The sequence below is a fragment of the Mustelus asterias genome, chromosome 17 (assembly GCF_964213995.1).
Source record: "Mustelus asterias chromosome 17, sMusAst1.hap1.1, whole genome shotgun sequence".
In the NCBI taxonomy this organism is placed as follows: Eukaryota; Metazoa; Chordata; class Chondrichthyes; order Carcharhiniformes; family Triakidae; genus Mustelus; species Mustelus asterias.
In genome coordinates, this window is record NC_135817.1 from 6,420,432 (window position 1) to 6,444,983 (window position 24,552).

The 24,552-nt window shown below is 44.0% G+C and overlaps 1 protein-coding gene across 1 annotated transcript in view; it reads left to right on the plus strand.

The window, feature by feature from the left end:
• Positions 1–305: 305 nt before the first annotated feature.
• Positions 306–24,552, plus strand: part of med4 (mediator complex subunit 4) — a 40,296-nt gene continuing 16,049 nt past the window's right edge. Inside the window, exons 1-4 of the mRNA XM_078232216.1 lie at positions 306–411; positions 17,512–17,685; positions 23,279–23,345; positions 23,974–24,144. Of these exons, the coding sequence (XP_078088342.1) occupies positions 17,585–17,685; positions 23,279–23,345; positions 23,974–24,144 (339 nt within the window). The 5' untranslated portion in view covers positions 306–411; positions 17,512–17,584. The remainder of the gene's footprint in view (positions 412–17,511; positions 17,686–23,278; positions 23,346–23,973; positions 24,145–24,552) is intronic.

Below are 24,552 nucleotides of genomic sequence, written 5' to 3' on the forward strand. Positions count from 1 at the left end.
CTCCGAACTTGTCGCCCCGCCCCCCGTGAACGCTCCGAACCTATCGCCCCGCCCCGTGTACGCTCCGAACTTGTCGCCCCGCCCCGTGACCGCTCCGAACATATCGCTCCGAACCTGTCGCCCCGCCCCTTGTGAACGCTCCGAACCTGCCGCCCCGCCCCGTGAGAACTTTCCGAACCTGTCGCCCGCCTCCTGTGAAGATTCCGAACCTGTCGCCGCCTCAACAATGATTTACATCTAAATAGCGATTTTAACTTAATAACATTTTCCAAGTGGCTTCACAGGAACGTTAAAAAGCCAAATTTGTCACCAAAACATGATGTGGAGTTGCCGGCGTTGGACACAGTAAGAAGTCTCACAACACCAGGTTAAAGTCCAGCAGGTTTATTTGGAGCGTTGCTCCTTCATCAGGTGAGTTACGACACCAAAACCCATAAGGCAGATCAAAGAACAGTACAGCACAGGAAACAGGCCCTCCAAGCCTGTGCCGCTCCTTGGTCCAACTAGTCCAATCGTTTGTATCCCTCCATTCCCAGGCTGCTCATGTGACTATCCAGGTAAGTCTCAAACGATGTCAGCATGCCTGCCTCCACCACCCTACTTGGCAGCGCATTCCAGGCCCCCACCACCCTCTGTGTAAAAAACGTCCCTCTGATATCTGAGTTATACTTCGCCCTCTCACCTTGAGCCCGTGACCCCTCATGATCGTCACCTCCGACCTGGGAAAAAGCTTCCCACTGTTCACCCTATCTATACCCTTTATAATCTTGTACACCTCCATTACATCTCCCCTCATTCTCCGTCTTTCCAAGGAGAACAACCCCAGTTTACCCAATCTCTCCTCATAGCTAAGACCCTCCATACCAGGCAACATCCTGGTAAACCTTCTCTGCACTCTCTCTAAAGCCTCCTTGTCCTTCTGGTAGTGCGGTGACCAGAACTGGACGCAGTACTCCAAATGTGGTCTAACCAGCGTTCTATACAGCTGCATCATCAGACTCCAGCTTTTATACTCTATACCCCGTCCTATAAAGGCAAGCATACCATATGCCTTCTTCACCACCTTCTCCACCTGTGTTGCCACGTTCAAGGATTTGTGGACTTGCACTCCTAGGTCCCTCTGTGTTTCTATACTCCTGATGACTCTGCCATTTATTGTATAACTCCTCCCTACATTATTTCTTCCAAAATGCGTCACTTCGCATTTATCTGGATTAAACTCCGTCTGCCACCTCTCCGCCCAATTTTCCAGCCTATCTATATCCTGCTGTATTGCCCGACAATGCTCTTCGCTATCCGCAAGTCCAGCCATCTTCGTGTCATCTGCAAACTTGCTGATTACACCAGTTACGCCTTCTTCCAAATCATTTATATATATCACAAATAGCAGAGGCCCCAGTACAGAGCCCTGCGGAACACCACTGGTCACAGACCTCCAGCCGGAAAAAGACCCTTCGACCACGACCCTTTGTCTCCTATGGCCAAGCCAGTTCTCCACCCATCTAGCCACTTCTCCTTGTATCCCATGAGCCTTAACCTTCTTAACCAACCTGCCATGTGGGACTTTGTCAAATGCCTGACTGAAATCCATATAGACGACATCCACGGCCCTTCCTTCATCAACCGTTTTTGTCACTTCCTCAAAAAACTCCACCAAATTTGTAAGGCACGACCTCCCTCTTACAAAACCATGCTGTGGTCACTAATGAGATTGTTCCGTTCTAAATGCGCATACATCCTGTCTGTAAGAACCCTCTCCAACAACTTCCCTACCACGGACGTCAAGCTCATCGACCTATAATTTCCTGGGTTATCCCTGCTACCCTTCTTAAACAACGGGACCACATTCGCTATCCTCCAATCCTCAGGGACCTCACCCGTGTCCAAAGAAGCGACAAAGATTTCCGTCAGAGGCCCAGCAATTTCATCTCTCGTCTCCCTGAGCAGTCGAGGATAGATGCCATCAGGCCCTGGGGCTCTGTCAGTTTTAATGTTACCTAAAAAACCTAACACTTCCTCTCTTGTAATGGAGATTTTCTCTAACGGGTCAACACCTCCCTCCGAGACACTCCCAGTTAACACGCCCCTCTCCTTCGTGAATACCAATGCAAAGTATTCATTTAGGATCTTCCCTATTCCCTTGGGTTCTAAGCGTAATTCCCCTCCTTTGTCCCCGAGAGGTCCGATTTTCTCCCTGACAACTCTTTTGTTCCTAACGTATGAATAAAATGCCTTAGGATTCTCCTTAATCCTGCCTGCCAAGAACATTTCGTGACCTCTTTTTGCCCTTCTAACTCCCCGTTTGAGTTCTTTCCTACTCTCTCTCTATTCCTCCAGAGCTCCATCTGTTTTCAGTTGCCTGGACTTAACGTACGCCTCCCTTTTCATTTTAATCAGCTCCTCAATTTCCCTGGTTATCCACGGCTCTCGAATCCTACCTTTCCTTTTTACAGGCACATGCCTATCCTGCAGCCTTATCAATAGTTCCTTAAAAGACTCCCACATGCCAGACGCGGACTTACCCTCGAACATCCTCTCCCAATCAACATCCACCAATTCCTGCCTAATCCGGCTATAGTTAGCCTTCCCCCAATTTAGCACCCTGCCCGTAGGACAGCACTCATCCTTGTCCATTACTATCCTAAAGTTAACAGAGTTGTGGTCACTATTTGCCACATGTCCCCCTACCGAAACTTTGACAACCTGACCGGGCTCATTTCCCAGAACTAGGTCCAGTATAGTCCCCTCTCTAGTCGGGCTATCTACATACTGTTCCAAAGAACCTTCCAGTACGCATTTTACAAATTCCTCCCCGTCCGGACCCCCAGCTCCAGTCTGTGCCAGGAAAATTAAAGTCCCCCACTACAACAACCCTATTTTTTATGCACCTATCCAGAATCTCCTGACATATCCTTTCCTCCACTTCCCGTGGGCTGTTGGGTGGTCTGTAGTACACCCCCAGCATAGTGACTGCACCCTTCCTGTTTCTGAGTTCCACCCACAGCGACTCAGTACATGACCCCTCTAAGTTGTCTACCCTCTGCACCGCGGTAATATGCTCCTTAACTAATATCGCTACTCCCCCACCTTTTTTAGCCCCCCCTCCGTCTCGCCTAAAACACTTATACCCCGGAATATTCAGCTGCCAGTCCTGTCCTTCTTTTAACCAAGTTTCCGTCACCGCAACCACATCCAAATTCCGCATAAGCATTAAGGCCCTAAATTCGTCTGTTTTACCCGTTACGCTCCTCGCATTGAAGCAGATGCACTCCAGACCTCCAGGCCCACTCAGGTCATCCTCCTCCAGAGTGCTCCTCTTCTTAGCTAGCCTTGCCCTGGCCCCCAGCTCGACCCCAGCCTCAGTATTTACTGACCTACTGTTTTGTTCCCCACCCCCCTGCCACACTAGTTTAAATCCTGCCGAAACACTCTAGCAAAACTCCCAGCCAGGATATTTGCTCCCTTCCAGTTAAGGTGTAACCCATCCTTTCTGTACAGTTGCCATCCTGACTTGAATATTTCCCAGTTATCTATGAATTAAAAACCCTCCCTCTTGCACCAGTCCTTTAGCCACGCGTTCAACTGTAGAATCTCCCTGTTCCGAGCCTCACTTGCACTAGACACCAGGAGCAGTCCAGAGATTGCTACCCCGGAGGCCTTACTTTTTAGCCTAGCACCCAACTCCCTGAATTTCTCTCGTATGACCCCCCTGCTCTTCCTACCTACATCATTTTCACCAATGTATATAATCACATCCATTTGACTACCTTCCTTTTTAAATATGCTTCCTACCCTCTCGGAGACATCCAGTACCCCGGCACCAGGGAGGCAGACTACCATCCTGGATTCTCGTTCACTCCCACAGAACCGCCTGTCCGTGCCTCTAACCATTGCGTCCCCCACAACTATCGCTCTCCTAAACCCCTTCTTTCCCTTCCGGACCCCTGAGCCTGTCTCCGTGGAGGCGATCTGGTCCTCGTGGCTTACCCCTGGAGGGTCATCCCCCTCCACAGAATCCAAAACAATATACCTATTTTGGAGGGGGACAACCACAGGGGATCCCTCCACAGACTGCTCACTCCCTTCCCTTCTCCCATCTGTTGCCCATCCCTTTCTTTTATGGGAGACTGCCACTGGGGTACTTTCTGGCACATCACCCTTCTGACTATTACCCCTCCTAACTGTGACCCACGTGTCTTCCTTCCGAGACCCTGGTGTCACTACCTGACTATAACTTTTATCTATTAATCTCTCATTTTCCCTAACTAAACTGAGTTCATCGAGCCTCAGCTCCAGCTCCCTTACACGATCCTTCAGGAGTTGCAGTTCCACGCATCTGGCACAGATATGGACTTCCGGGAGGCAAGTTGTCTCCAGGAACTCCCACATCCCACACCGAATGCAGTATACTGGCCTCCCACTCATACCAGCCATGTCCTTTTTAGTTGTTGGGAGATAAAACAAAAAAAGGGGGTGTAACAGAAGAAAAGCAAACAACCTTCCTCGCCTTCGCCGAAGCCCTGTGAGCCAAAGCCCTTACAGCTCACACTCTGCTCCCTGCTCACTCCAGACGCTGCCCGCTCAAAAGTGCGGCCTGCTTTTAAACCCTCCAAAAAACCTTCCCCAGGCTGCTCCTGGGCCTACTTCCTGTTTTGAAAAAAAAACCTCCTTTTTAAATTAGCCCTTTTTAAACCTTCCCCAGGCTGCTCCTGGGCCTACTCCCTGTTTTGAAAAAAACCTCCGATTTTTAAGCCAAATTTAACTGAAAAATAAATAAATAAAATGCAGACACAATCTTTCTTACCCTCAGCCTGCTCCTGTGGAACAATGGCTAAATGTTTGGTAAAATAAGTTTAAAGAACTGTCTAAAAGAAGGAAAAGGCTCATTGAGATCGATTATGGTGTCTTAAACATCGGAAAACATCCCTATTTGATTTGTTATTGTCACATGTGAAAAGTATTGTTCCTTGCGCGCTATACAAAGCATATCGTTCATAGAGAAGGAAATGAGAGAGTGCAGAATGTAGTGTTGCTGTCATAGCTAGGGTGTAGAGAAAGATCAACTTAATGCGAGGTCAGTCCATTCAAAAGTTTGACAGCAGCAGGGAAGAAGCTGTTCTTGAGTTGGTTGGTAGCTCACCTGAGACTTTTATACTTTTTTCCTGATGGAAGAAGATGGAAGAGAGTATGTCCGGGGTGTGTGGGGTCCTTAATTATGCTGGCTGCTTTTCCGAGGCAGCGGGAAATGTAGTCAAAGTCAATAGATGGGAGGCTGGTTTGTATGATGGACTGGGCTTCATTCACGACCCTTTGTAGTTTCTTAGGGTCTTGGGCAGAGCAGGAGACATACCAAGATGTGATACAACTAGAAAGAATGCTTTATATGCTGCATCCATAAAAGCTGATGAGTCGTAGCTGACATGCCAAATTTCCTTAGTCTTCTGAGAAAGTAGAGGCGTTGGTGGGCTTTCTTAACTATATTGTCGGCATGGGAGGACCAGGACAGGCTGTTGGTGATCTGGACACCTAAAAACTTGAAGGTCTCAACCATTTCTACTTTGTCCCCATTGATGTAGACAGGGGCATGTTCTCCATTACGCTTCCTGAAGTCAATGACGATCTCCTTCATTTTGTTGAGATTGAGGGAGAGATTATTGTCGTCACACCAGTTCACCAGACTTTCTATATCATTCCTATACTCTGTCTTGTCATTGTTTGAGATCCGACCCACGACGGTGGTGTCGTCAGCAAACTTTAAAAATCGAGTTGGAGGGGAATTTGGCCACAATGTCATAGGTGTATGAGGAGTATAGTAGGGGCTGAGGACACAGCCTTGTGGGGCACCAATGTTGAGGATGATCATGGAGGAGGTGTTGTTGCCTATCCTTACTGATTGTGGTCTGTGGGTTAGGAAGTTCAGGATCCAGTCGCAGAGGGAGAAGCCAAGGCTCAGGCCACGGAGTTTGGAATTTCACAGGGCATAAACCAGAGACTGATATTTGTTTATTTATTAGTGCCACAAGTAGCTTACATTAACACTGTAATGAAGTTACTGTGAAAATCCCCGAGTCGCCACATTCCAGTGCCTGTTCGGGTACACTTAGGGAGAATTTAGCATGGCCAATGCACCTAACCAGCACATCTTTGGACTGTGGGAGGAAACCGGAGCACCCGGAGGAAACCCACGCAGACACGAGGAGAATGTGCAAACTCCACACTGACAGTGACCCAAGCCGGGAATCGAACCCAGGTCCCTGGAGCTGTGAAGCAGCAGTGCTAACCACTGTGCTACCGTGCCGCCAGTGATAGGGAAACTATTAGAGAAACCTCTGAAGGAGAGCATCTTTCTCGACTTGGAGAGGCAAAGTTTGATCAGAAATAGGTAGCATGGCTTCATCAGAGGGAGGTCATGCCTAACAAATTTGATTGAATTTTTGAGGAAGTGACCAGATGTGTAGACGAGGGTGGTGCAGTCGATGTAGTTTATATGGATTTCAGCAAAGCCTTTGACAAGGTCCCACATGGGAGACTTGTAAAGAAGGTAAATTCACATGGGAAACAGGGTAATCTGAAAAAGTGGATTCAAAATTGGCTCAGTTGGAGGAGACAGAGCATGGTGACAGAAGGCTGCTTTGGTGATTGGAAGCCAGTGTCCAGTGGCGTACCACAGGGATCTGTGTTGGGCCCCCTATTATTCATTATTTATATAAATGACATTGATGACTATGTGGGGGGGGGTAGGATTAGTAAGTTTGCAGATGACACAAAGATTGGACGGGTGGTTAACAGTGAGGCGGAGTGTCTTAGGCTACAAGAAGATATAAATGGAATGGTCAAATGGGCTGATAAGTGGCAGATGGAATTTAACCCTGAAAAGTGTGAGGTGATACACTTGGAAGGAGTAATTTGACAAGGAAGTATTCAATGAATGGTAAGACACTAGGACGTTCTGTGGAACAAAGGGACCTTGGTGTGTTTGTCCACAGATCTCTGAAAGCAGAAGGGCATCTTAGTAGGGTGTCCCATTTGGGACACTTGCCTTTATCAGTCGAGGCATAGATTACAAAAGCACGGAAGTCATGTTGGAGTTGTGTAGAACTTTGGTGAGGCCACAGCTGGAGTACTGTGTGCAGTTCTGGTCACCACATTATCAGAAGGATGTGATTGTGCTGGAGGGGCTGCAGAGGAGATTCGCCAGGATGCTGCCTGGGATGGAATATTTAAGTTGTGAAGAGAGGTTGCATGGACTTGATTTATTTTTGTTGGAGCAGAGAAGACTGGGGGGTGACCTGATCGGGGTGTACAAGATTCTGAGAGACATGGACAGAGTGGATAAGGAGCAGCTGTTCCCCTTAGTTGAAGGGTCAGTCATGGGGGGACATAGGTTCAAGGTGAGGGGCAGGGGGTTTGGGGGGATGTGAGGAAAAACCTTTTTACCCAAAGGGTAGTGATGGTCTGGAATGCGCTACCTGGGAGAGTGGTAGAGGCGGGTTGCCTCACATCCTTTCAAAAGTACCTGGATGAGCACTTGTCACATTATAACATTCAGGGCTATGGTCCAAGTGCTGGCAGATAGGATTTGGTGGGAGCTCAGGTGTTTCTAATGTGTCAATGCAGACTCGATGGGCCGAAGGGCCTCTTCTGTGCTGTATAATTCTATGATGACGAGGTGTAAGTTTGAGGGGGTGAATCTTTGGAGACATCTGAAGCTAGGGCAGTCAATGGTGGGATCCACAAGAGCATAGATGAGGGTTCCAACAAAAGACAAGCTGAGGTGAAGACGGGCAACATTTTGACCTTCACTACAAAAGGGTTTGAGAATAGAGGTAAAGATCTCTTACTACAATTGTATCGAATCTTGATGAGACGACACCTGGAATGTTGTGCATTTTAGTCTCCTCACCTAAGGAATGATATATTTGCCATAGAGGGAGTGCAACAAAGATTCCACACACTAATTCCTGGGATGGAGAGATTGGCCTTTGTGGAAGATTAAATAGATTGAGCCATTATTCTCTTGAGTTTGGAAGAATGAGAGGTGATCTCATTCAAATATAGAAAATTCTTACAAGGTAGATGCAGAAAGAATTTTCTCCTGGCTGGGCGTTCCAGAACAGTGTCAGAATTAGAGATAGGCCATTTAGGAGTGAGATAGTGATAGATTTCTACATATTAAAAATATCAAAGGGATGGGGGTAATGCAGGAAAATGGTGTTGAAGTAGATCAGCCATGATCTAATTGAATGGTGGAGCAAGCTTGAAGGGGTGAATGTCCCACTCCTATTTCTTATTTCCTTACTGTAAAGCTGGAATTAGGTAATATCTCCTGAAAATTATGATCGCCAACACTCCAGAAACTGGAAACTGTTCAAACTTATTCCTTGAGGCAACATTAAACAAGTCGCACCCTAATAATTTTTCAGACAACAGATTAAAAATTTTAACACATAAAAAAAACCTATAACATTTTCAAGAGGACAACCTAAGATGTAAAATCAACCAGTGTAAGTTTCACATGAACTCAGACAAATGATTTTCAGGCCTCTCGATCTCATCTTTAATATCTTTTTAAAGGAAAATGCAACCCAAAGCAACAGAAAGAGACCAACCGCCTTTGCCTTACAAGAGGGAAGCTCCACAGGTTATGGGGAGGGAGGCCATACAGGATGTTGGAATGATGTAGAATGGCAGCTGCCAGCCACAGGTTCACAAGAGAAATCTCCTTTTCCTATACTGTACCATATTACATGTCAGCACAATAGATCATGGCACTCCTGGCACTGGAAGCGATTTGTGAAATCTGCTGCTCATTGAACTATCCAACCTCTTCCGTTACTCCTTCAGATTTCTCTTCCAGCTTCTAAACAATCAGGATTGGGTTGTAGACAATGAGCTGTTGGCACTGCTTTGACATCATTGATGACATAAGGACAAACTAGTTAAAAATGTCCAAATCCCAGTAAAAATTAGTAATACTGGAGTTCCATTTTAAGATACACAAGACCAGTTCAGACAACCTTTGCTGGTACCCTTCACTTCCAAGTTTTATTTGTTTTTCTGTCAGAGATCCTGGGCACCAGCAACCTTGGGCACTCTTCGTCAACTCTTAATACAAACAGCGCTAGACACCATGCATCCATTGCAAAGCTTTTAATTATTTGTGCACAAGGAGAACTCCCCTCCAAGCCATTGAAATGACTGGAGTGGTTCTGATGTTACAGAAAAACAGCTAAGCAGTTATAGTCAATTATAACAAATCAGCAACAAGTGATTTTTTACATCCTACATTGACACACATATTTGTCAATTAAATCCTGGCTTTTCACCCTTTCTCATTCAATGAAAAACTGACTTCTGCTAATCCTTCATTTGCATAGCATATCCCCATATCTTGCCTTTGGTATTTGTTATGGAAAAATCTGGTCTTGCTCACCCTCTGGTGAAGGTCAAAAAGCAGAAAGTTATGGGGCCTATGCAAGCGAAGATTAGCCTGAAAGTATTCAGACTCTCTTGAAGGTTCGCAACTGATAACATTCTCATTAGCTGTTGGAGCTGTTATAGGGAAGGTATGAAATTTTTAATCTGAACATTTTACCTTCCACATTATCTTTTGTGGTTACCATCACAGTTTGGGAACCACATGAGGTAGGTTCACAATGGCAGTGAAATAGCAGAGAAATGAACTCCATGATGTTACTCTCCCAGGATGGTTTATCTGAGTCCCCAAAACCTCAGTCCTATGTGAACATGACAGCCAGCCATGTCATACACTTGTACCACTCAGTTATCACCTAAGAGAAGCACTGGGATAGGTTGAAATATTCGCTCATCACATAGTGATACCAAGAGCAGCAGGGTTGTGGTATACATTTTTCATAAAATGGTTGCAGAACAGAGGAAGGCCATTCAACCCATTGTCTCCATGCTGGCACATTGCAAGAACAATTCTTGCTAGTCTTATTCCACTTTGTAAAAATTATCATTGCATTAAAGTCGTTGTATTGACCAATTGCGTATTTTCACAAGGATTGGAACTGGCTTTCTATCAGATGATACAAAAAGAAAACAGCATGAGTTGATAATGGCATCCATTTATCAAAACAGATATTGTTTCTATTTAAGAAGAAACTTGCAGGGCATTTTATAATGTCTTCAGGATGTCCCAAAACACTTCACTTTCAATTGATTATCTCTAAGTGTTTTCACTGTGGTGATTCAGCAGCCAATTTCACACAGTATGATTCCTCAAACAGCAAACAAGATGAACAGCCAAATGAGTAAACCATTGAATAAGGGAGAATTCTCTGCTCTCCTTTCAATAATACCATTTGGGTCTTTTATATCCCCCTGAACAGGCAGAACCCATCTGAAACACAGCACCCAGAACAACTCAGCACTTGTTCAGTCGTACCCTGGTAGGTCAGTATAGGGTACAAGCTCAATCCCACTGTCATCTGATTCAGAGGGAAGACTGTTACCAACTGAACCAAACTGGCATAAAAACAGAAAATGCTGGATTAACTCAGCAGGTCTACCAGCATCTGTGAAAAGAGAAAAACAGTTAACTGGCATCTAGGTAACAATCTTCAACATTTATATGCACAATTGAACTGACAGAACCGCAATCATAGATTTCTGGAAATGCAGCCATGATATTAAAGAAATATTTTGTTCTAGATGCTGCCACTTTATAGAATACATCTATCTGCAATTTCTATCTTGATCAATCTTCCGTAATTAGTATATAGTTCCACTTGTGTGACTGGTTTATTGTGGAATTATCACTGAAAGACATCCGAAAAAGAATTGGTAGCACAATACCTTTGTGTAAATAAAATTACTAATTTGCAATGTGAGAGGTAGATTAGTGAAAACATTTTGTTGAGCCAAGTCTTCTTGGGCATTGTCTTTAATATCGTAGTACAATTCACTGCAATTCACATTCTGGTTTCTACTCACTGAAATCTCCTCTGAAATTTGATCACTGTGAATCCTAATATGATGGTTGCTTTGTGTTATTTTCAACACGTTTATTGCACTTAGGCCTGCCTGCACTTTCAACACTTATTTATTTCCTATGGAAATGCATCATACAAGGTTCCTGGGCAATTCCCTTTGGACAAAATATTTGCATAGCAAAGGAATCATTACTTTTCAAATGATCAAAATATGAAAATTGATGGACAAAGAATCAGTTGTTCTTAATTTGCCTAGCTATGTCTTGCCCACAAGAACCAGGACAAATTCAATCCAGCCAATAAATGTCCCACTCAACAAAGTGATGAAATGTGTTGTTACAGTGTTATCAAGCGGCACTTACACAAGAATGACCTGCTTGCTAATGCTCAGTTTGTGTTCTACCAGGATCTCTGGACTCCTGACCTCATTATAGTCTTGGTCCAAACATGGACAAAAGAGTTGAATTCAAGAAGCGAGTCGAGAGTGACCGTCTTTGATGTCAAGACAGGATTTAGGGCATCAAGGAGCCGTAGAAAAACAGAAGTCAATGGGAATTAGGAGAAAAGTCTCCACTGGTTGGAGTCATACCTACCACAAAAGACCAAACTCTGACAAAGAGTCATCATGACTCGAAACGTTGGCTTTATTCGAGCATGGCAGACCTGCTGAGATTTTCCAGCATTTTCTGTTTTTGTTTCAGATTCCAGCATCTGCAGTATTTTGCCTTTTCAAAAGAAGAAGATAGTTGTGGTTGTTGAAGGCAAATCATCTCAGGCCCAGGAGAGTTCCTCAGGGTAGTGTCCTAGGCCTAACCATCTTCAGTTGCTTCATCAATGACCTTCCCTCTATTGTAAGGTCAGAAGTGGGAATGTTTATTGATAATTACACAACATTTAGTGCCATTCAAAACTCCTTAGGTACTAAACCAGTCAATGTTCATATGCAGCAAGACCTGGACAATATTCAGGCTTGGACTGACAAATGGTAGGTAACATTCACACCACAAAAGTATCAGGCAATGACCAACTCCAACAAGAGAGTAATAAAGTACTTAACCACCTCCCTGTGACATTCAGTAGCACTATCATCGCTAAATCCTCTACTATCAAATTCTTGGAGCTATCATTGACCAGAAAATTAACTGTGGCAGCCATATAAATACTATTGTTACAAGAACAGAGACTTGGAAATCTGCAATGAGTAACTCACCTGATTCCCCAGAGTCTATTCACCATCGACAAAGCACGTCAAGAATATGATGGAACTCTTGCTGTTTGATTGGATGAGTGTGAATCCAACTACATTCAGAAAGGTCAACACCATCTGGAACAGAGCAACTCACTTGATCAGCACTCCATCCGCCACCTTAAACAACAAGTCCCTCCACTGCGATACACAGTGCAGCAGCGCGTACTTATACAAGATACACTGCAGCAAGTTATCAAGTACCTTCCAAACCCACCTACCATTTGAAATGGCAGCAGCTGGACAGGAACATGAACACCTACAAGTTCATCTTCAAGTCACACACCATCCTGACGTGGAACTGCATTGCTGTGCCTTCACTGTTGATAGATCAAAAGGGATGGGCAACAAATGCTGACCATGATAGTGTCACCCACATCCAATGGAAGAATTTAAAATCAATTGGGAAGTTCTGCCCCTCTAATGGAGCCTCATGTGATTGGAACATGGGTGAGAAATACGGTAATAATACAAGAGGAATGGAACAACCAAGCTTAGATTACCTCTATCAAGGCCCTATATCAGTAGCATAACTTTAGAAAATGTCCATATATCAATTTCCAATAGCTGTGAGTATCCGGGCAGCAATACATCATCTGGACTAAGAAAATGCTGTGACAACTATAATGTTGAACCTCAGTATATTGAGGACAATTATGATAATTATTCGTTGTAATGAGTTGCTCTTCTATGGCATTGCAGAAAGTCATATGTAGTGAAAAGTGGGGTTAAAGGGCAGGGAGTAACTGGTTTAGGGCATGAACAAGCAAGCCTCACCCCACTTCCAAGACATGCGCATGATTTAAACAACTTCCATTTGTACAGTAGCTTTAATGTAGAAAAAGATTGCAAGGCACTTCACATGATCATTTGAAACATTGATTTGACATCAAGTCACATAGGATGATATTAGATCAACTGATCAATGGCTTGGTTAAGGAGATGGGTTTCAATGAGTATTTTAAAGGAGAAGGGAGAGGCGGGAAGGTTTAGGAAGAGAATTTCTGAGACGAGGGCTCAGGCAGATGAAGGTACCAGTGTTAGAACAATTAAAATCAAGTATGTGCCAGAGGCTCGAATTGGAGGAATGCAGTTATCTAGGAGGTTTGTAGAGCTAGAGGAGGTTACAGAGATAGAAATGTGCAAAGCCATGTGGCAATTTGGAAACAAGGATGATAATTTTAAAATCAAGAGATAGTCCCACTGGGACGCAATGTAGGTCAGGAAGCATAGAGGTGATGGTTCAATGGGAAGTGCTGCAAGTTAGGATAAGGACAGCAGAGTTTTGGATAAGCACATGCTTGCATAGGATGGAAGGTTGGTTAGTGTAATGAGTTAAATGAGGCCCATGAGGTTGGCCTCTTGGAATATGCGCTCCATGATTGAGGTAATGATTACCCCCTGACTTTGTCACAAACATTCAGAGAACCCTCGTCTGGTTCTTCTGGGACAATAGACTGCACTGGGTCCCTGAGGTTCTGCACCTCCCACTGAGGGAGGGCAGTCAGGTGCTGGTGTGCCTTCACACATAGGTAGCACCTTCCGCCTCCAGACCCTATCGAGATACCTTTACATTGAGCCTCCTTCATGATGATGTGCCCTGGCAACATATTTCTTCCACCAGGTGTATGGCCTGAATTATGACGTGCAGCTCCTGTATATAAATCTGGAGGGTCTCTGGAACTCCTTGCAGGTGTTGCCGTCTTTTACCAGGACCTTCTCAAAGTCTGGAACATGGTCGCCTCGCCCCACAGCTCTCTCCTGTCTGAAATAGCGGCTATCATTTGAGAACCGCCGCTCAGGAATCTGCTCCTCCAATCATATAATTTCTGGTGGCTGGCGGAGAGGAGGACCATGGATGCCGGGGTGACCAGGATCGGGGACGTGCTGGGTGGCGGAGGAGTGGGTTGGATGACACCCCACAAGCTCGCTCGCGCTCGGGGGTGGGCATCCGGTGCGCGGCCAATGCCATCCAAGACCTTAGAACGGTCATGCTCGGACCCGAGGGCACACGTGGTCTCGAGGAGGCGCAAGCGCACCCCTGCTCAGATGGAATTTCACATTGGCCCCAAACCTAGACATGCCCCCTCCTGGGTCAGGTGCCCCACAGTTTGAGTCCCCTCTCAGAAATGCCCTCCGTGCCCTTTGTCACTGCACGGAGGTGTTTTCTGTACAGGCTGCTGCTGCACACCTTCCACTACCGCTTCCTTGCCCGTTGCCCAGACACACCTTGGCGGGTCCTGTTGCCATCCGGCGGCGGAGATCCCCACTGGAGGTTCTTCTATGAGGTTCCACTATCTTGGGTACCTGGGGTGGAGGGTGGTGCATTCAGCTGTTCCGTACAATAAAAGGTTAAATTGGTCCACGGACTCCCAAACGACCTGTCCATTTTGCAACCTTGTGGAGTCCATGGACTCTATGTTTCATGTTATAGATGGCACACCCTTTTTAGTTTCCTCAAAAATCTTTTCTTGATGTTTTGTTTGCACTTCAGTCCCATGCTCCTGATCTACGGACACCCAGTGTGGAGGGGGGGGTGGGGAAGGAGGACCTCCTCGTAAACCTGCTCCTGGGCCTGGCAAAGCTTGCCATAAACAGGTCCAGGCAGCGGGCGACTGAGGGGGTCGTCCAACCCGACTGTCTGCCCCTTTACTACGGCTACATTCACGGCTGGGTGTCCCTGGAGAGGGAGCATGTGGTGTCCAGGGGCACCGTTAATGCCTTCCATGCTCGCTGGGCACTGTAGGGACTGGGGTGTATTACCGACCCCTCTAATCGCATTTTAATTTGATGTTTTAAGTTTCCTTTCCGCTTTGTTTTTTGTTGCGGGTGGTTCCCCTCTTTTTAGGGAGCTGCCCTTTTTGAGTTGTCCCTAAGTTAATTTGATTTAATTTATTTTGTTGGCACACTAAAAAAGATGCCTACCCAATCAGGGAGTCTCACCTGTGTATATATACTGAGGAGTGTCAGGTCGACTGCGACTCCGGATTTTGACTTTGTACATGAACACTCTTAGGAGTAAAGATTAGTTTGTAAATAAAGGGAATTTGGTGAAGGGACACTGGCCTCTGAGGAGTTATTTCAGTTGTGGCAAGGAAAAAGAATCACTCTAAGGAATTTGATCACTAACAGTGGCTTTGCTTGGGGTAAGCTCTTTTCAGGCATCATGCCTCTGTTCAGGAAACTGGACTCTTTGACCCTGCTGTGGAAGACTGAGCCCAATATGAGGAATGGATGCGTTACATTTTTAGGACTAACAATATTGTGTCAGATGAAAAGAGGTAATTCTTCTGACCACTTGCGGACTAATGGCATTTGCCATTATTTGCAGCTTAACTTTCCCGGAGGCACCAGATATCAAAACCTTACAGGAATTGGCAGACCTAGTGAGGAAATATTATGACCCGAAGCCACCTCTGATCCTGAGATGGTATCAGTTTTACTCGGCGCTCCGGGAGACAGGGGAGTCTGTTATGGGTTTCCAAACAAGATTGAGGTGACTAGTGGAAGCATGTGAATTCAGGTTGATGCTTAATGAAATGCTGAGAGACTGTTTGGTATGTGGGATAAATGATGTAACTATCCAAAAACTCCTGTTGGCTGAAGCCTAACTGGACTTCAAACAGGGGCTTCAGCTGGCCTTATTGTTAGAAAATGTTGCAAGTGGAGCATATGAGTTATGATAGAATCCCTACAGTGCAGAAGGAGGCCATTCGGCCCATCGAGTCTGCACCGACAACAATCTCACCCCCCTATTCCACATATTTACACTGCTAATCCCCCTGATGCTATGGTCAATTTAGCATAAACAATCAACCTAACCCACTTTTGGTCTGTGGGAGGAAACTGGAGCACCCGGAGGAAACCCACGCAGACACGAGAAGAATGTGCAAACTCCACACAGACAGTGACCCGAGGCTGGAATTGAACCCGGGTCCCTGGCGCTGTGAGGTAGCAGTGCTAACCACTGTGCTACTGTGCCGCCCACAGATCTGCCCACAGTACAAACCCAAAGTAAAGCCAAGCTTTGACTAGACAATCAACAGTCTCTTCAGAATCCTGTCCGGCAAGGCATTGTAATTGTTACCAGTATGCAGTCGGAATAGCAAAGCAAGACTTCAAGACCTAGATTTAGGAAAAGAACATGTAGGCCAGTGTCCAGGAGAGTGCACACCCTGGAAGGTCCGCTTACATCTGATGTGGAACAATTAAACTGTAGAGCAATGTCCAAATCAGACCCAATTAAGATAACCGGAAGATTAAATGGACATCCAGTATTAATGGAGGTCGATACAGGTGCGGACATATCAGAGAATCAGTGTTCAGTAAAATTCACACTGGACGGCAACCCTTAACTTTAATCAATATGTTGGTAAGACTGAGAACTTATACAGAGGAACCTCAGAATTGTGAGTTCAACCTTTGCTCCTGTCTCTTACGAAAGGCAACTGGTTTGGTTACCATTAATGGCAATGGAGGGCTTGGGCCTGAGCCTAATGAGGCGAAACTGGTTGAGAGAAATCCATTTGGATTGGGTAAACATTTTCCAGTTAGAAAATGGTTGCTTGAGTGAAGTACTGCTAAAATACCTGGAAGTTTTCCTAGAAGGGCTAGGAACTATCCAAAGGAGCTAAGGCAACCTTATATGTCGCCCAGGACGCAGTCCTGCGATTTTGCAAAGCCCTTTTCAGGCACCATGCTCCTGTTTGGGAAACTTGACTCTTTTGGACCTACTGGCGAAGACTGGGTTCAATATGTGGACTGCACATGTTTTTATAAATTGACGCGTGCAGCATGTCTTGTCAGAAACTGTGGGGGAGTCAAGAGAGGTGGTGGTGGGAAGTGGGTGGAGCTGAAAGTTGTCCACGTACAGATGGAAACTGACATTTTTAGATGATGACGCCTATAGATAATATTTGTTGAGAAATTGAAGGGGGTCAAGGATATATCCTTTGCGGATCCAGGGGTAATGATGTGGGAGCAGGAAGAGAGAACATAGCAAGCGATTCTGGGCTACCACTAGACAGAAAAGAATGGAACAAGGGCAGTCCTACTACCCAGCTGGGCAACAGAGGGGAGATGTTGGAATAGAAATTTAGAATAGGAATATTGGATGGAAGAGGTAAAGTGTACCGTCTGAAATAGAAATAGGAAATGTTGGAGAGGAATCAAAAATCAGATAGTACCAGACAAGATTTTGTATTGAAATACATTTATTGCAGTGTCAATGTAAGCCTATTTGTGACACTAATAAGTAAACTTTAAACTATTTACATACTGCAGACTAAACCATGTTATTTGCAACAGGGAAGATAGAGTCGGATGTTGAGCTATTTGAAGTATAGCTCGCTCTGCTGGACTGAATGGTCCTGGGCTGCGCATGCGCAGAGGCGGTACGCAGCCGACGGTAATGGCGGCCTCGGAGAGAAGCACCAAGGAGAAGCTGTTGGCCGTGCTGGATGATCTGGAGGTGCTGTGCAGGTAGGAAGGAAGAAAAAAGTCGCTCCTCGCGGTGAGCGGATTGAAAGAGAGGAGAGGGCTCGCTCCCTGTATCTGCTGCCTTTTTTCTTAAGGACTTCCCGGCTTTTGGTTCCCCAACAGCCAGTGGCCTGTGAATGGTTGGAAAATCCCGCTGGTGGGGAGTGAGTGTAAAGTGTCATATTCTTTATAAATGTTGGGAAGTGCTGAAGAGATTTGGGAGGGAGCGCTGTAAACATAATGGGGGAGGGAAGGACTTGCTGGGGGCATAGGCTGAGAGGAGGTGCCTGAGGTGGGGGTGAAGAAAGGAATTTGGATCCTGATTTGAAGGAACTGAGGAAAGCCAGTGCAGCCTGCTGAGGGCTATGATTATGGAAATTTAAACTTCGAACATGTAAGGAAAGGCAGCTGACGTGACAACAACTTTAGTTTCAAAACATAAATGGAAAGCTAAAGCTCCAGGTCAAGTATCTGGGGTACAGTAGTGTGTGTTCTACTGGATTCGTAGTGCAGACGATTGAAAATTTAATCCAGAGAATTAGTCCAAAATCCCACTATGTTAGTTTAAGGTTTGGGATAATCATGGTATCATTGAAAGCGACCATGAATCTGTTAGATTGTTGTAAAATCCAACTAATGTCCTTTTAAAAAATGAAACCTGTTGTCCTTGCCTGCTCTGACTTCAGTACCATATTGATGTGATTGATTTAACTGGCCTCAAACAGGTTAGTGAGCCACTCAAGTTGTATCAAACTAATAGCTGATCAAGAAGGCAATAATACCCACATTCCCAATAATTAATTTAAATGATAAATCTTGGTTTCTGTAGAGGTTCTTTTGATTTGCAACAACTACCTCCAACACTTCTCTGCTGAAGTTATAATGGGAGTCGAGGAAACACCAATTGAAATTCTACCCTTATTCTAAATAGTCAATATTAGTCAATTTTATTTTTAATAAGCTAAATTATATAGAGATATATATGAGCAGTTAATATTTGAAATATTTTGGTATTTTTCATACCATGTAAACGAGCAATTGCATTTTTGTTTAAGGCCTTCCTATTTTGACAACTTATACCTTGTAAACATTTGTCTAAAAGAGCAAATGACTTGGACATGAAACAGTATGATTGCTGAATTGGCTGACATCTAGTAATAGTTAAGATGTGCACTTGGGTCCTTGTTACCATTTGTCAACATCTTGTCATCTCTACTCATTGTTTTTTCAAAGAGCGATGAATGCTGCTAACGTTTTGAAGTGATTTTTCCTTTCTTCAATCTGCATTTTTTTAAAAGCTCAAACTGTTTGAAATATACACCCAAGGCAAGGCTGGTCTATTCTCCCAGAAGTTGAGCATTGCTTGTGATAAACAAAGGCTGAGGTGTAGCACATTTGTTTTCATGACCTAATCCAGATTTTTGAGTACTTTCCCCACAAAAATAATGATTCACCTTGGGTGTTGGAGGGATTGAACGAACTGACTCTCCGGGACTCCTAAGAATTGAGTCTTCGTGATGGTATAGGGCTTCAACAAGACAGTTTATTCAAGTTTGTACAACATACACGAGAGAGAGCACTCAGAGCTACAAGTCAAGATTGCTACTGAGCTACTTTGCTCCCCATGGGTCCTTACAGCATTCTTATACCTTTTTGTGTTACAATGTTTACATGCGAGATTTGATTAAGTCATCATCTTGTTACTCTAACTTCTGCTTTTGTCACATTGTGCTATCTCAATTGTCTTGTGCGCTTTTATCTTTAACCATTCTCTTATTCGTATCCTTTGGTGATGATGTTGACCTCATTGTAATATAAAATCACTACAAGTACTTTTAAACATGTAAATTTCAACAGTGGATATCAATCAGGGTAGTGTCCTCAGTCCACCCACCTTCAGATGCTTCATCAATTATCTCCCCTCCATCATAAGGTCAGAAATGGGATGTTTGTTAATGATTGCGCAATGTTCAGCACTAATCACGACTCCTCAGATACTGAAGCAGTCCATGTTAAAATGCAACAAGATCTGGACAATGTCGAGGCTTGGACTTACATGTGGCAAGTAACATTTGAGCCGCACAAATGCCAGGCAATCACCATCACCAATAAGAGACAATCTAACACCACCCCTCTGACATTTGATGGTGTTATCATCACTGAATCCCCTCTGTCAACATCCTTGGGGTTACCATTGACCAGAAACGCAACTGGACTCGCCACATAAACATAGTGGTTAGGAATACTGGGGCAAGTAGCTCACACTGTTATTTCCCAAAGCCTGCCCACCATCTACAAGTCACATGTCAGGAGTGTGATGGAATACTCCCCACTTGTCTGAATGGGTGCAGCTCCAACAACACTCAAGAAGCTCTACATCGTCCATGACAAACCAGCCCACTTGATTGGCATCACATCCGCTCCCTCCACCACTGATGCTCAGTAACAGCTGCATGATGCACTGCAGACATTCACCAAAGATCCTTAGATAGCACCTTCCAAACCACTTTTCCACAGACCACTTCCATCTAGAAAGACAGGGGCAGCAGATACATGGGGACACCACCACCTGCAAGTTCCCCTCCAAGCCACTCAGAATCCTGAATTGGAAATATATCGCCATTCCTTCACAACAGGGTTAAAATCCTGGAATTCCCTCTCTAATGACATTGTGGTCAACCCACAGCATGAGGACTGCATCATTTCAAGAAGGCAACTCACCACCACCGTCTCAATGCCCATGTCCCATGAATGAATAAAAAAATCACCAGTTATCCTGATGCTTGATTAGTTTCCCGGAGGCACAGTGGATCCTATGCATTATCTCCAGACATTGTGGGGTCATGGTAAATAGTATCGATTTCTTTATCATTGCTATAATCTCTGAAGATTGGCACCTGGGACATGTCTGGTGAGTATACTATCTGGGAGATAGTTACTTGAAGTTTGTCTCCAAGTGCCTCAATCAGGCTGCCTCGGGCAGCACGGTGGCACAGTGATTAGCACTGTTGTCTCAACGCCAGGAACCCAGGTTTGATTCCTGGCTTGGGACACTGTCTGTGCAGAGTCTGCATATTCTCCCCATGTCTCGTGGATTTCCTGCGGGTGGTCCGGTTTCCTCCCACAGACCGAAAGCTGGTTATGTGCATTGGCCATGCTAAATTCTCCCTCAAGGTACCTGAACAGGCGCTGGAGTGTGGTGACCAGGGGATTTTCACAGTAACTTCATTGCAGTGTTAATGTAAGCCTAGTTGTGACACTAATAAATACATTTTTTAATGCTTTCTGTCCCTTCCAATCTTGTTGCAGTCTAAGCTTCCTTTTAACATTGGGTATTAGTGCACTCTTTCCACACCTGATCTAACTGACCATTCATTGGGCATTAAGTTTCGAAGGACAGTTTGTCTTTTGAGAGAGGAAAAAAGAGAACTATAGGGCAGTTAGTCTAACACTAGTAATTGACAAAATGCTGGAATGTGTTTTTTAGGTTTTTTTCAAGCTTTTAAATGGTAACGAGGAACTTGGAATTCACCATGATTGGGCAATGTCAACACAGATTTATGAAAGGGAAAGCATGTTTGACAAATATTTTTTGAAGGTGTAATTGGGAGGGTGGATGTCAAGGAACCAGTGGATGTCATGCGTTTGGATTTTCAGAAGGTCTTCAGTTATTTGCCATAAAATGGATCATTAAACAAGATTAGAGGGTAATATGGATTGAGGATTGGTTAACAGCAGAAAACAAGGAATAGGAAGAAACAGGTCATTTTCAGAATGACAGGGTGTAACTAGTAGATTGCCAAAGTATTTGGCCCTCAGATATTTACAATTTGTATTTAGTGGCCTAGATAAGGAGACCAAGTCTAATGAATCCAAGTTTGCTGATGATGCAAAGCTAGGTGGGAAAGTAAGCTGTGAAGAGGAATCAAGGAGTGTGCAAAGGGATACTGACCTGTTAAGTGATTTTCAGGAAGCTGGCAGCTGGAATGTAATGTGGGAAATTATTTACTTTGGTAGGAAGAATGGACAGCAGAATATTTAAAGATGAGTGACATGGAAATATTGGTATTCAGAGGGATCTGGGTGTCCTGTTCCATGAATCACAAAGTTAACATGCAGGTATAGCAATTAGGAAGGCAAAATGTATATGAATATTTATTGCAGGAAATCTTGCTGCAATTATAAGAGCTGTGATGAGAATGCACCTAGAATACTGTGTACGTTTTGATTTAACCTAACAGAAGGCATGCAACAAAAATTCATGAGATTCGTTTCTAGGGTGACAGAGCAGCCCTGAGGAGAGCGAGAGTAAATGGGCCTATATTCTCTGGGGTTTAGTTGAATGACATTTCTTGGAGGCCTTTCGGATAGAAGTGAACTGGCTGTTTTTCCTGGCTGAAGAGTTTAGAACTGACATGGAGTGATCATTGTCTCAAAATTAGGACTGAGAGAAATGTTTTCACTCATTGAGTTGTGAATCTTTTGAATTTTCTATCCCAGAGCACTGCGGACACCCAGTCAAGCAAGTATATTTGAGACTGGGTGTGCAAAGGGAATTGAGGAATATGGGGTGGGAGAGTTTGAGTAAGTGGAGTTAATGTTAAAGTTCAGCCATGATCTTATCGAATAATGGAGTGGCCCTGAGAGGCTTTATGGCCTACACCATCTCTTGTTTCTTATGAATAACATTTTTATTAAAGTATAACTTCCCAAAGCACCTTCCAGTGTTATTTATAATCAGCCATATTGGCTCAGAAAGTTCAGGTTTGATGTCTGATCATTCAACGAGTTAATGCTGCTGTGGTGATGCTACAGTCGGCTCATCTCCTTCAGGTTCGGGAATCGAAAAGAATAAACTGGGCTTCACTGTGTAATGATTCCTTTCCTTCCCTTGAAAATTGTTCAGTGAGACATACTGGACTCTCCACAGATGAAGATATGATTGACTTATTGAATAATTTCAATCAAACTCAAGTGAAGAATAGATACTTGGGCAAGATTATGACTGGTTATTACGCATTCGGGCATTGGAAGACTTATTTTGTCTCATGAATAATCAGTCTAACACAAAAAGTAGGTGATACAGTGGATTAGCATGATGATTGCATATTGGTTCAAATCCTGCTGCATCTGAAGGGATGAATGTCTCTGCCAGTGGTAAAGATTTTACATGAAGTAAGTTTTAAGCATCTCAATTTGGTATTCCTGGGTGTGAGAACACAGTACTAATATTTGACAAAAAATGAACTACCATGTCAGTTCATTGAACCCAACATTGGCTAGCCTGGGAAATGTTCTAGTTGTGCAGTAGAAGGTGCTCTTGTAAGGTTGTGGTTGAGGTGCATCGTTGATTCACAGTAGGGGGCATTTTCTTTCATTTGGCTGTGCTATACTTAACCTGTAAGTAATTTATGTTGTCATTTATTTTGTAAAAGAGTTCTTTTCTCCAGCACTGACATTTTTAACTTTGGTGAGAACAAAAGAATTACTGAATTAAGTAATGCAAATTTGTACAAATGGGTCAGTGAAAGCTTTTTTCTCAAATTTTAGATCAAAGGTTTACTTCCTGTCTAATAATACTACTTTTAATCCTTAGGGAGTTGATCGAACTGCTTGCATTATCCAGAAACCAGAAAATTACACAACCAGGAGAGGAAAATCAGGTGAGAAATGAAATGTGTCTCCTCAGGCATTGCTTTAAGTCTTGAATGATGAATAGAAGCCCTTGTTTCTGACAGTTTTCTGATCTTATTAAAATTATTTGGCTGAATTTGATCCGATTCAGTTGAAAAATCCAGATTGACTGACAAATGTAAAAATATCACCGGAACAGTGTAAAAATATAAGCTTAATTGCTTCCATTATTTCCCGATTGTAGTTATGACACCTGAAGAGTATATATTTCTCTGCTTGGGAGAATCTAGAACTAAGGGGTACGATTTAAAAATAATTGGTCTCCAATTTAAAATGGAAATGAGGAAGTATTTCTTCTCTCTGAGGGCCATTGGTCTTTGGAATTCTCCTCTACAGAGAGTGGTGGAGGTTGGAATTTACTTAAGCTGAGTTGGACAGATTTTTGATCTACATGGGAGTTGCTCTGCTCCTATTTCTTATGATCTTAGAATATTAAAATTCAGCCCATCTGAACTCTATGAATATTTTGAATAAAGAATCTTCAAACAGTATTCTACCACCAAACATTAGAACTATTTGGTTCAAGTAACTGAATGATGTCTATAAATTGTATTAATCATTCAGTCAGCTTCTTATAATATAGTATTGGTTTTTCAGATCCTGAATCTGTTGATTCAGAAGGATGGAGAATTCCAAGAAATAGTAAGAGTTGCGTTGGAACAAGGCAAAATCCAGGAGGAAATGCACCTTCTGGAGAAAGAGGTGGAAAAAAGAGATGGTGACGTCCAGCAGTTACAGAAACAACTCAAAGAGGCCGAACACATATTAGTGAGTTATAGCTGCCTTATAATGTAACATTTTCACAAGTCTTAATTATATGTGAAGCGGACTTTCCTGTTGAATATTGGGTGGCATAGTGGTTAGCACTGCTGCCTCACAGCACCAGGCTTCGGGTGACTGCGTGGGTTTCCTCTGGGTGCTCCAGTTTCCTCCCACAGTTCAAAGATGTGCGGGTTAGGTTGATTGGCCATGCTAAATTGCCCCTTAGTGTCAGGGGGACTAGCCGAGTAAATATGTGGAGTTATGGGGATAGGGCCTGGGTGGGATTTATGGTCGATGCAGACTCGATGGGCCGAATGGCCTCCTTCTGCACTGTAGGGATTTTATGATTTTCCCTATTATTGCCAGGCTAATTGTCCTAAAGTTCCCTGTCTTTTTACCTCCCTTCTTCTTGAA